We start from the raw sequence: 14,099 nt of genomic DNA on the forward strand, positions 1-14,099 counted from the left end.
AATAAAATTTTTAGAAGGGTTAAAAAAGAAAAGGAAAGGGGAAAAAAGAAAAAGGGGGAAGAAAAGAAAGGCAATTCGAAACCACATCATTTTGGAAAAAAACCCCATAAAAAAAGGAGGCTTTTGGGAAAAAAAATCAAAAATCAGCTGTCCCAAGAAAACCCCAAGAGGGGGAAAGTTCCATTTGCCAACAAATGGGTTTTTTTAAAAAATTAAAAAAATTACCTTTGTTTTTTCCACAACGAATTTTTTTATGGAAAAGGTTTAGGAAATTTTAACTTTTGTCTTTAAAAAAGAAAGTAAAAATTTGAAGAAAAAGGGGGAAAAACCGAAAACCCCAAAAAAGCTTTTTAACAAAAAACCCATAACGGGAAAAATAAATTTTTATGGGGAAAAAAAATTACCAAGGGGCTTTGTAAAAAAATTAGAAAGCCCCTTTTTCGCCAAATTTTTTAATTCCAACCAATGGTTTACATTTCACAATTTTTTAAAATGAAAAAAAGCACATTAATTCAGTTTTTCGGAAATGTTGGTAAAATGGTTCCCCGCCTCTTGGTTTTAAAAACTGTTGTAAAAATTTTAAAAAATTATGAGTTGCTTCAGGAACGCTAATGCTTTAAAATTGTTTCAAAGAATTCACAAAAACACAATATAAAAAAAATTTAAAACCAATTTTTCATACCTATATCATTCAAATAGAACTTTTAAAACTGAAACGAAAAAAGCTATATAAGCAATGTTGTAGAAAGAGAAATTTTTCATTGCTGAAGAAGTTAATTGTTCAGGAATTCTGATATATTGATGAGCCAAGAACAACAAAAGGGTATTTTCAATGAAGGCCACCCAAGGCCATATGACAAAAATGTGGGGCCCCTATCATTCCCATCAATATAAAGGGGACAAAAAGGTTTAAAAACAAAAGGACAAAATGTTTATACAGTTTTAAGAAAATAATTCAGTTTTGATAAAAGTGATTGTTTCCAAATATTTTTCAATTGAACAAAAACAAAAAAAACTAGCAACAAAGTAATTTGGCAATCCGCAAAAAAAGGTGAGGAAACAATTTTGTTCAAGAAAAATCCAATAGAGACAAGAAAAAGTTAAATAAGGGAATACTTTGAATTAGAACTCCCCAAACTTTCCAAAAAAAAATTTTCAATGAAAAAATGGAAAAAGGTTTGCAGTCTTTGGCCCCCCTCCGGAAAGGCTTAAAAATTCTGGTTATCCCGGACACCTTTTCGACCAAAAAAATAAGAAATAATTGGTCTAAAAATTAAACTTTTTAAAAAAAAGTCCATGAAACCGATATTTTTCGGGCAAGTTTTATGTATTTTTTTGAAGTAACAGAAAGAAAAAAGGACAAACCCCAAATGAATTTTAAAAAGAGTTTCCCCACTTTTAATGTGATCTGGACGAAAAAAACACCCTACCAAAAATTAGAATAAAATTTCTTGTTGAAAAAGTATTTTCCTTTTTTAAAATAGGGGCATGCCCGGATTTTCAAGGGGAAAAAAAACTTTTAAAATGAAAGAAATTTGGAGACGTTTAATTTTGGATTTCCATTCCCCATTCCAAAAATATTTATGGAACCCGAAAACAATGGATGAAAGACAGAAAAATGAAAATTATGTAGGTGTTAAAAAATGGATGTAATGTCATAAAAAAATTTTCAAAACAAAGTTTTAAATTGAAGAGGCAGAGTTTAATGTATTGTTCCCTGGGGCCAAAATATTTTTAAAAGAAACGAAGAAGAAGAATTTTACCATAAAGTACAAACAGGAAAATTGACTTAAAATTTGTTGACCCAAAGCCTTTGAAATTAAACGGGGTTAAATAAGCAAAAAACAAAAGGGTTACCAATTTTAGAAAAAATTTCAAAGAGGACAAAGGAAATGGATTTAAACTCAAGTCCAATTTGAAACAAACCCCCATTTTTAAATATGCCGGCCCAAATTCTTGTACTACAAAGCCCTTGGGGCTGAGCTTCCGGAATGGATTTTTAATAATCGACCTAAAGACAATTTTTTTTTGAAAAGCCAAGAACAACTGAAAATCTTCCCTCTCGATTGTTGAAATATCATTAATAAAAAGGGGGGCCAAAGAACAAAAATTTTCCTTCTGAAGGCTGAGGGGTTAAACACAAAAAAACCAAAGCAAAGTTTAGAAAATGATCATAATGATGATGATGATACAGGACATCATTCAGATGAAGATGACCACTCTGAATCTGAGAGTGAAACAGAATTCAATAATGAAAACACAATTATGAAGTTGCGAGGTGGCATTACAATCAGGAAACGCAAGAACCCTAGAATCATTCGATATGTCAGGTATAGCAAAACTACTAATGCTGAAAACCATTACAGAGAAAAACTATTACTGTTTGTACCATGGAGAAATGAAGAACAAGATCTATTAAGTGGTCATGAATCATATGAAGAACACTTCAACAGCAGACAACAACATATATTGCCCATTATTGACAAATATGAACATCATGTTGAGGAACTAGACATGGCTAGACATCAGGCAGAGGAAGACATAGTCTCAGAGTTTGATACTGTTGCACCTAACACTGAACAAGTGCAAGCAGAAGATGCAGAACAATCAATTGATCGGTCTGAAGAATTCATTCACTATGTACCACCAGAGCCATCGCACAGAACAGTAGACATTGGTCAAGACCTAAACCTACCAGAAAGTACAGTATCAGTTGAAACAAGATCAGTACTTTTGCCAGATAATGAATATATGACATTGCTCCGTTCTTTGAACAAAAAGCAAAGGGAATTTTTCAACCATGTCGTGAAATGGATTTCTACAAAAAATGAACCTATCTATGCATTTCTTTCTGGTGGAGCTGGAGTTGGAAAATCAGTCGTTATCCGAGCATTATTCCAAGCATTGCAAAGACAGTTGAACTCGAAAGAAGGTCATGACCCAGACAGCATAAAGATTTTGCTCACAGCTTTTACAGGAAAAGCAGCATACAATATCAATGGTGTGACAATAGCATCAGCATTTCATAAGAAAATGTTTCAGACACAACAACACATGCACAGTGATGAGCTGAATACTTTCAGAACCACATACAAAGATCTCTCTGTCATCATTGTAGATGAAATTTCAATGGTTGGTAATAAGCTGTTTGCTTTCATGCATGAACGCTTAACAGAACTGACAGGCACAAAGCGAGACTTTGGTGGTATAAGTATCATAGCTGTTGGAGACTTATTTCAACTATCACCTGTTGCAGACTCGTGGATCTTTAATGATTTGAAGATAGGTTTAGCAAGGAACTTGTGGAAAGAACATTTTCAACTATTTGAACTTGAAGAAATCATGAGACAGAAAGATGATTTACAATTTGCTCAGATGTTAAACAGGTTGAGATTAAATGAACTCTTACCAGAGGACAGAGATCTTATTAAATCTCACACTATTACACCTGCATCACCTACTTATCCAAAAAAATGCCTTGCACTTATTTACTGAAAATAAGCGAGTTGATTATTTCAACAGCGAGTTGATACAAGACCTAGTCACCACAAAGGTGAATGTGCCAGCTCATACAGATGTTATTGCCCCTTCAAATATAAGCAAGCAATCAAAACTTCACTTGATAAAAGAAATGAATAAGCAAGAAAATCACAGCAAAACTGGAAACTTGCCTAGCTTGCTTAAACTTGCAGAAGAAATGTTATATGATGTGACAGTGAACGTGGATGTAAAAGATGGATTAACAAATGGAGCTTCAGGCATTGTAAAACACATTGAATTCAAAGAAATGAACCATGAAAGACCTGGCATTATATGGATACTTTTCACTGATGAAAACATTGGATTTAAAAGGAGAACAAAATACAAACATTTATATCATAGAGGAATCAATAGGTTGTGGACACCAATGTTTGAAACGAAACGGACATTTTTAAACAATAGAAAAACTTATGAAAGAACACAGTTTCCTCTAGCCCCATCTGCTGCCAAAACTGTACATAAAGCACAAGGTACCACTGTTGATGAACTGGTAGTTGACCTGAGGTCCAATTACAAAGCTCCACATATCCACTATGTTGCATTGTCACGAGTTAGAACATTATCAAATCTATACATCCTTGATTTCAACGACAAGGCATTAACAGTTGACAAAAATGTACATGTGGAAATGGACAGACTCCGTAAGATACCTATGCATTTGTGCTATATTCCATTATACAACATTGACAATGCGCATGTGAAACTCTTATTCAACAATGCAAGGTCGTTGCACAAACACATAGATGATGTAAGACATGAACCAAACATTCAAAGTGCAGATATCATTGGAATTTGTGAATCACGACTTGTTGATACAGACAGACAGGAATGTTATGATTTACCCGGCTTTACTGCACACAGACTGGATGAAGATCATAATGGCACAACAAGGCCAAACCATGGACTAGTTGTGTATGTAAAGCATGGAATTACTGTGGACAGAGTACACCCCCATAGATATGATGGAATTGAATCCATGACCATCCATGCAAAAGTCAAGGAAACAGAGATTCAAGTTGTCTACCTTTATAAAACACCAAAACTTGGTATGCAGTCATTTTTGAAAGCTTTAACAGACCACATAAAACCATGCATTGATAGAAATAGATCACTTTTTATTCTTGGTGACTTTAACATCAATCTTCTGGACATATCGGATGTCTTTTTGCAATTTATGCGAAGCGAATTCTCATGCAAACAAGTAATTACAGAGCCAACAACATGTTATGGAACACTACTCGATCATATCTACACTACAGAAACTGGAGTACAGACAGGAGTTATTCCAACATATTGGTCTGATCATTCTCTTACTTTCTGCATGAAACAATTTTAGATTCATTTGTAACACAATGCAATCAAATTGAAGATGCAATGTAAAACCTGCAACATAGAATTACAATGTTTAATAACCAAACGAAAATCCTGACAGATCAATTACTGAACTAGCAGAATTTAAGTTAAATACATATTAAACCAAACAAAAACCTAATACAGATCAATTACTGAACTAGCAGAATTTAAGTTAAATACATATTAAACCAAACAAAAACCTAATACAAATCAATTACTGAACTAGCAGAATTCAAGTTAAATACATATTAAACCAAACAAAAACCTAATACAGATCTATTACTGAACTAGCAGAATTTAAATTAAATACATATTAAACCAAACAAAAACCTAATACAGATCAATTCTGAAATAGCAGAATTTAAGTTAAATACATATTAAACCAAACAAAAACCTAATACAGATCAATTACTGAACTAGCAGAATTTTACTTGAATGCATAACATAGCGAAACAGACCTTGCAATATCAACCAAAACAAACTCATATTTACAAAACAGCCTACTCATCAAAATTATGAAACCGTTTTGATATTTGATATTAAAGAATGTCCTAAACTGAGACATGAGCATTTAAGAAACTTCAAAAAAATTTACAGATAAACAACCATGCCCATGTGACATATTATTGTAGTGATTGTGTGCTTAAATATGGTATTTGTACCATATTTAATCACATACTAGAAACTACCCCTACTGGCTAAATAGCTATGGGGAGAGCACATTTTGTTTATATCGTTATATCAATGTATTTTTAGTTGTGTGCTTCCTGTATCTGATATTATCTGTAAATTAATTGATGTACAAAATCTGATGACTTTTCAAGCATTGTATAGATTTTGCCACTTGCTTTACTCAAACTTGACTCGTACTTTTTTTTTTCAGAAATCATCATGTTCCGATATGCAAGTAAAATGTTAGTGTTTTTGAAATTAATCAAATATTGAATTCTGTGGAACTAGTATGAATTTGTGATCAGATACGAACATTCAACTTACTGTTCTTTCTTTAAGTTAGTCACTTGCTTATATCACACCAATGACTCTCATGTATTGTTAAATATTTGCCAGAAAATTGGTTAAAACTTGAAAACTTACTTCAAATGATTTTGATGTGTATGACCTGTCGTGCATCGGATACTTAATTAGAGCGATTGCAAAAGATGCATGTTTACAACTTTGATTCAAGGACATACCTGAAAAGTGTATCACTGGACCTGAAAAGTGTATCACTGGAAACATCAATTAACTGACATTTGATACAACAAACTGTGGATGAATAATGAAACTGATCAACAAAAAAGAACCACAACAAAGTGCTAATGAATATCAAGTAAATAAACAAAAACTTCAAAACTACACAAGACATTTGAAAATACTGGGGTATTGGACAATCGTTTCCTCCATGTAACTACCACCAATGATCAGATCCTTTGTACTGGCCACAGACCTCAATCACTATCAGGTAATGCCAATATGTTCTCTTTTGTTCACCAATTGTTGATTTTGTATTTCTATCATCAATCAATTATTGAAATTTTTGTGTTATTACAAGTTTGCGTTGTAGTTATCTATTTACTGCTCAATACTGAACCAGTTCATATCAATTTCAGGAATAGAACAGACCAACCAATATGAAAATAAAACACAACAGTAGTATGTAGACAGATTCCAGACACAGACAACAGTTTTCTAAGACGTAAGTTATTTTCCAAGCAATTATATTGCTTTCAGTAAACATGTATACATTGCAGACACATGCTAAATATGTGTTACAACCCTTTTTATTAAGTTTTTTATGTGTGAATCAAATTTATTTAAATGTTCCATTTGATATTTTTGCCAATTCAAACTTTTCTCTCATTACAGGTACATCCCTACACACAATCCACATCAAATCACTCTTGGACTTGATCAATATTTATCCAGTTGTGTTCTGCAAGACCAAACAAGTCCTCATGTCGGTTTCAATTCATCTCTAATTGTACAATGCAAACATTACTATTCTACATGTAGATCACAAAATTAAGTTTAGATTTGTGCTACACCATGTTATGAACAACAGCTGCAATATTTCATAAATCACTGCTGTTGTATTTGAACAATAAGACCATGTGTTTTCATTATTTGGTCTCAATTTTAATTCAAGCTGGACTACAACAAAATGTATTCATACCATTCACTTAAATTGTGTGCTTTATATTTTGTAGGTGTATATAAAAAGATTTCTTGAATATCTGTTGAACTCAGTTAGTCACTTAGAATATTTGCAAATAAACTTCTGCCATTTGGAGTAAGACTTAAAACAAGAATGTGATAAAATCACATGATTGATGTCTTCAGCAACTCATGATTCTCAGCAAATTAATGTTGATTTATTGTAACAGGTAAGTATCTGAAAGTGGGGTCACTGGCATGGCAGTAAATGCCTGTAAACCCTTTCTTTCCACATCATGTTGCTCAAATAACTCAAGAACATGGAGTAATTTCATGATGACATATCAGGTACGCATGGTCTAGTTCCATGGCATGCCATCTATATTATTTGGTGTGTCATTAAAAACGACTTAACTGATTTATAAAACTTTTTTAAACAACTTAAACTATATTGTCAATTTCATGCAAATTGACTCATATGTGCTCAGTGTGGCATTAGACAAGATGATAATATTCATATTGTGTTTATATGGGAAATTGAGCCATACACTTTCTATGAAGTATGTACATCATAGGTATAGTTCTGTACACGTATCATACAATCTTGTGCTAATATGTCTATGAAACATCACATTATATCATTGTTCATTCACTAAATGCTAATTTTATTTATAATTTTATTACATTATTTTAATGGTAAATAAATATTTATTGTGTATATAATAATATCATGGTTGTTTTTCCTATTAAACTCTTACCTTTGAAACCAATACGGACCATCATTTTCTTGTCAAATGTTTGTAAAACACACACAATACTAAAGATTGTCAGTGCTCTATTGGATTCATTCATTGAAGTTATCTTATCATTCATCACAGTGGTCCATAATATCTCAAGCAAGTTTGAAATTCAAAGAAAACACTTCAAGGTCAATAATATTCTGCAGAAATATATATGTGAATCATTTTAATGTAATAGCAACAAGTGCCATACAACACACAAATTGCTTCAATACCTGCAATCTTTAGTATTTTGTGTGTTTTATTTCAATACTTCCTCGGAGATAGCGATAACAAACTTCAATTGTCAAAATCCAAGATGACTGCCTGTCGGCCATGTTGTTTTCCATCTGATCAAAAAATAAAAATAAGCATAACTAGACAGACAGCCATTATTGATACATTTTATATATAGGTTCCCCTTGTTTGAAAAGTACTGGAAGAATGTTTCTCATTTTACATAAATTAGTAAGACGAAGGGAAAAGTAGAGAAAAGTAGAGAAAAGATCAATCTGACATAGAACCTACAAAGATCATTCAATGGTGGGCGCCAAGATCCCTCTGGGATCTCTTGTGACAATTGAAGTTTGTTATCTCTATTTCTCAAAGTACTGAATGGATCTTTCTCAAATTTCATAAGTAGGTTCCCCTTGGTCCCTTGTATTGCATTTTTGGACCAGTCTGTCCTGAAAACAACCTGGCAAACAAACAGCCATTATCGTTAAATCTCAAATTTCTTATATAGCTAGGATTCCCTTGTTTGAAAAGTACTGGAGGGATATCTCAATTTGCACAGATTAGTAAAATGAAGGGAAAAGTAGAGAAAAGATCAATCTGACATGGAACCTATGAAGATCATTCAATGGTGGGCGCCAAGATCCCTCTGGGATCTCTTGTTTGACTTCTTCTCAAAAACCACTGAACCAAATTCAATGAAATTTTAGCAAGAAGCTTCTATGGCAAAAGATCATCCAAAATTGAGAATTATATAGTCCCCAACCCCTAGGGGCCTGAGGGGTGGGGCCAAAAATTTTACTATAGTTTATATAGGGAAAATACATTGAGAAAATTATTTGTTCCAATTGACATTGGCAATAATACAAACTTAATTAGAATTATCAGTATGTGCAGGGGTCTGTTGAATAATATGTCAATATTGGCACTGACGGACCCCCAGGAGCTTTAGGGGCGGGGCCAAAATGGATTGAGTAACTGAAATTACAAAAAACTTTTTCTCAATACCCAAATAAGGTAGAATCAAATACTTTTCATAGATGCAAGGGTCTGAATGTGCTTTACCAAAATTGAGAATTCCTTGACCTTGGGGTCTCACGTTTTCCCCTGGGGAGGGGGTAAACTTTACTATAGTTTATATAGGGAATCCATATTTTTGACTATCATTTGTATGTTTTCTATCGGAATTCATTCTAACTTGGTTAACATTATCAGCATTGAATGACAGCTTCATGGTATGCACATGTTGGCCCTGACCGACCCCAGTGGCTTATGGGCAGGGTCAAAAAATGCCAAATAACTGAAAGTTCAAAATATGTCTTTCAAGGCCCAAATAAGGTAAAATCAAATACTCTTCATAGAAGAAAGGGTCTTAAGGTGCTTTACTAAAGTGAATTTCATGACCCTAGGGTATCACGTTTGCTCCTGGGGAGGGGGTAAACTTCAATATAGTTTATATAGGGAAATCACATTTTTGACTATGATTTGTTTGATTTCTATTGAAATTCATTCTAACTAAGATATGTACATGTATTACAGCTATTATATATTTGTCCTTGTTGTAGGGGCTCTTTGAAAGTAGCTGAGGTAACAAGTCGTATCAGAAGTTTGCCTAACTTCAAAAAGACCATGGAAAGGTTTGGCTTTCGTCTACTAAATGAGGTGAGAATGGTATTGTTTTTGCTCCATTTCTTTTTTACATGCATTAGTATTCCTGTTTCTTCTCATTTCTTCCGCCGCAGAGGTTTCCGTCGCTTTTCTCTACTACTGGGAGGATCTTCATGAAACTTCATATACATACTCATTAGGGGTATAAGGTTTTAAGGGATGCCGAATAATGTGGTAACATTTTCGGAAAGTTTGGTTGCCACGGTTACGAGGTCTCTGATTGGTCGAAATTTAGATATTGTCTGATATTGTTGAAATCTGGTATGTAGGTAAAGCATGGGTCACCGGTAACTTTTGTAATCTCAATTTTTACGTTATAACGAAATGGCTGCCATTTACTGGCCTCTGATTGGTCAAAATTTAGATATTGTCTGATATTTTTATAATTTGGTATGTAGGAACCATGGGATATTGGTCAATGCTGTAATCTCACTTTCGCATTTCAACAAAATGGCTGCCATTTCCTGGCCTCCAAATGGTCCGAATTCAAATATTGTTTTTAAATTTAATGAAAATTGGTATAAAGTGGTTTTGAGGTTGTTTTTTTTTTGTGGGGGGGGGGGGGAGGACTTCTGCTGATTACCAAGTAGGGCGAATGTGAAATCTGTTTACCAGGTAGAGCAAATTTGAAATATGGTTACCAGGTTGGACAAATTTGAAATCAGACTATCAGGTAGGGCAAATTTGAAATATGGTTACCAGGTAGGGCAAATTTGAAATATGGTTACCAGGTAGGGCGAATTTTAAATAAAGCTCTATACCTGTTTCAGGATACAACCAACAAGATGTTCTGTCTGTTTGATTTCAAAAAGTGCAAGCCTCCAAAAAATACACCTGATGAATTTCACCTGGAGCCCTGTCTCTACAAACGAAGATAGATCCCACATCAATAAAATATTCTTTTATATATAAAAGGTCTTCTTGTCATCATTTGTAGCCATTGTGACATTGTCCCTTTAACAGAATCTTTTATACACGGTCATCTTGTCATCATTTGTAGGCGGTGTGACATTGTCCCTTTAACAGAATCTTTTATACACGGTCACCTTGTCATCATTTGTAGGCGATGTGACATTGTCCCTTTAACAGAATCTTTTATACACGGCCATCTTGTCATCATTTGTAGGCGGTGTGACATGTCAACGTCCCTTTAACAGAATCTTTTATACACGGCCATCTTGTCATCATTTGTAGGCGGTGTGACATTGTCCCTTTAACAGAATCTTTTATACACGGCCATCTTGTCATCATTTGTAGGCGGTGTGACATTGTCCCTTTAACAGAATCTTTTATACACGGCCATCTTGTCATCATTTGTAGGCGGTGTGACATTGTCCCTTTAACAGAATCTTTTATACACGGTCATCTTGTCATCATTTGTAGGCGGTGTGACATGTCAACGTCCCTTTAACAGAATCTTTTATACACGGCCATCTTGTCATCATTTGTAGGCAGTGTGACATTGTCCCTTTAACAGAATCTTTTATACACGGTCACCTTGTCATCATTTGTAGGCGGTGTGACATTGTCCCTTTAACAGAATCTTTTATACACGGTCATCTTGTCATCATTTGTAGGCGGTGTGACATTGTCAACATCCCTTTAACAGAATATTTTTTTAATACAGCGTGTGAAAACATCAGATTTGGACTTGTATATGGATTAAATGTCATTCTACTTTCATACTGGTATGAAGGCAATTTGGTGACATCAGTGTCACAGAAGGGCACGGTTCAATGTTAAATGCAGGAGATTTGGTGACATCAGTGTCACAGAAGGGTATGATTCAATGTTAAATACAGGAGATTTGGTGACAGAATGGCACAGTTAAATGTTAAATGCAGGAGATTTGGTGACATCTGTGTCACAGAACGGCACGGTCTAATGTGAAATACAGATGAATGTTTAGGCTTGATAACATGTAAATGCTCTTGCTGCCATATGACCTTAATTTTCACCAAAATCCATGAAAGAATGAAGTTGCTGTGTTCAAATTGAATCAGTGGATGAATTTCTATATATAAGTCGAACCCCAAACCCTGAATATTTGTGCCCGAATGACATTGAAATGTTTAACCAATACTCTAACTCTCAATAGCAATAAAATGGCAAAAGGACAATAATCTTAACACAATATACACTTCATAGCAAACAATGGAAGGGAAGTAACTATGACGACTTTCACATCGAAAACAAGAGTGGTCTCCCTTGGATTAAACATTTTGACCAGACAAAACTCGGAAATTTCCAGCTGTATTTTCAAACATTTAACTTGCTGAACTTGAACATTAAAAGTTTACCATAATACATGTCATACAGACACCAGTGTATCCTCGTATAGTGATTCAAGCTCGTCAACTCTGTGGTTCTGTCTCGACTTTGAAGCTGGCTACAGATCAATGAAATGACAACACAGTTTATAAAGTTCAGCATTTTATTACGTTCAAAATGTAATAGTGACGAAAAGGGGAAATATGATGACAGAATATATACATAATACTAACGTAACCAAACCGTGTGTTTGGCCTATATATCTTGTATCAAAATCATCCACTCTCGCCTAATATCATGCCTAAAATTGGAGAGGAAAATACCACCCAACCTGGAATAAAGTGGTAATGTACTGCATACCTGACTCTATGAAAGAGAAAGAGGAGCCGGCCAGCTACACATAAGCCTCTGCTAGTCTACTGTCCTATAATACTAAAATGCACAGCTATATACCTCGAAGTACACGTGCAGTTTGTCCTAAGACTCTAGATAGACCGATACCTGAATGTAGAGTAGTGTAAGGGTAAGGTGATTATAAATAAATAAATACCACGAATATTAGCCAATCAGAAACACCAAAAAATACAACCGGAAGGGATTCCCCAATGAGAATACCCCCTAATGGGAATATACCCCCCCCCCCCCCCCCCCCCCCCCCCCCCCCAATGGAATACCCCCTAATGGACTACCCCCCAATGGTAATATACCCCCCAATGGGAATACCCCCCCCCCCCCCCCCCCCCCCCCACACACACACACACACACACACACAAATGGGAATATACCCCCCAATGGGAATACCCCGGATAACCAATATGACATCAATGATCACAACAACAACAACAAAACAACACAGCACTCTGGTTTACAGGATGTCAATATGGAAATATACAACGGCAAGCATAGGCAGGCCATTATTGATCAACACTGCAGCAAGTTAAGTGACCAGCCACCTAATCCTTCACAGAAATTGAAAACTATATAATACATTGTTTGTTAATCACCGTTTAACCTTAGCCATTCAGAGCATGATCACCCAGATCAGTACGGGAAAATCATTACGACGCACGGATGTTGGTAATATCTCCATCTTCTTCTACCATGTCGTTAAACCTTGCTCTAACTTGTAATTTGTGATGATGTCTGGTTAAAGATTGCAGAAAATTTGAATGTACACAGATTTTTTACATTCAGGACACCTGTTTATAAATTGCAGTTCTAAGTGCTCAGAGTTGCTATTCTTAACTGAGGGAGAAATATTGAGGCAGGACATCGACTGATGCTAAATATAGCTGGCCTAGAGAAATCATTGTTATGATTTCTGGGCCATATTATAACAGGCCAATTTGTATAGTACAAACAAGAGGCCTTATAGGCCTAGGTCATCTGAAAAACACTTACAGGAGGGACACGCCCCTCAATCTGAAGGGCTCAAACCAGCATTGTTACCGTAAATTGTCTGTTCTCAGCCAGTTATGTTTCAGATCAAATTTGGTTTTTATCCATTTTGGCTTAAAGGAGGAGTAGCATCTTAAAGCAAAATTTCAGCCATGTTACTATTTTGGAGCCTCACCCCTCTGTGCCCAGTGATGTTCTAAACCAAATTTGGTTGTAATGAAGGAATTAAAAGGCATTAAGGAAGTGTAGCGATTTAAAACAAAAAAAATCTGCTACTTAAGTTTCCCTTTTGGGGGCCCCTGCCATTCTGTTCCCCAGGAATCGAACCACCCTCATTTATCTAAATTATGATGCCCTCCCCAGATGATGTTTCAGACTAAATTTGGATGTAGTCAATGAAAGCATTAAGGAGAAGTAGCATTTTAAAGCAAAAATTTTAAAATAATAATTGGCTAAGATCATCTCGGGATCTTAAAGCAAAAATTCACCAAAGTTTCCCTTTTGGGCCTCCAGGGGTAAGACCAGCCCCATTTATATAAGATACGATTGCCCTCCCCTAATGATGTTTCACACTAAATTTGGTAGTAATCTGTTTTGGTGTTGAGCAGGAGTAGCATTTTGAAAGTAAAAGTCTAACAGTGTACGGCGACGGACGGAGCACGATGGCTACAGATCATCCTGACCCTTTGGGTAAGATGACTT

At 35.0% G+C, this 14,099-nt stretch overlaps 1 protein-coding gene and 1 long non-coding RNA gene across 2 annotated transcripts in view; both read left to right on the forward strand.

Moving 5' to 3' along the window:
* Positions 1-10,642, forward strand: part of LOC117329895 (25S rRNA (adenine(645)-N(1))-methyltransferase-like) — a 38,873-nt gene extending 28,231 nt beyond the window's left edge. The window contains exons 6-7 of the mRNA XM_033888112.1: positions 9,626-9,722; positions 10,499-10,642. Coding sequence (XP_033744003.1) covers positions 9,626-9,722; positions 10,499-10,606 — 205 coding nt within the window. The 3' untranslated portion in view covers positions 10,607-10,642. The remainder of the gene's footprint in view (positions 1-9,625; positions 9,723-10,498) is intronic.
* On the forward strand, positions 6,232-7,045 carry LOC117329896. Its single transcript, XR_004533285.1, has 3 exons — positions 6,232-6,355; positions 6,504-6,589; positions 6,760-7,045. It is a non-coding gene; the product is annotated as an uncharacterized LOC117329896 (long non-coding RNA).
* Positions 10,643-14,099: the final 3,457 nt, after the last annotated feature.

This window comes from Pecten maximus, chromosome 6 (genome assembly GCF_902652985.1).
Source record: "Pecten maximus chromosome 6, xPecMax1.1, whole genome shotgun sequence".
NCBI classification, from domain to species: Eukaryota; Metazoa; Mollusca; class Bivalvia; order Pectinida; family Pectinidae; genus Pecten; species Pecten maximus.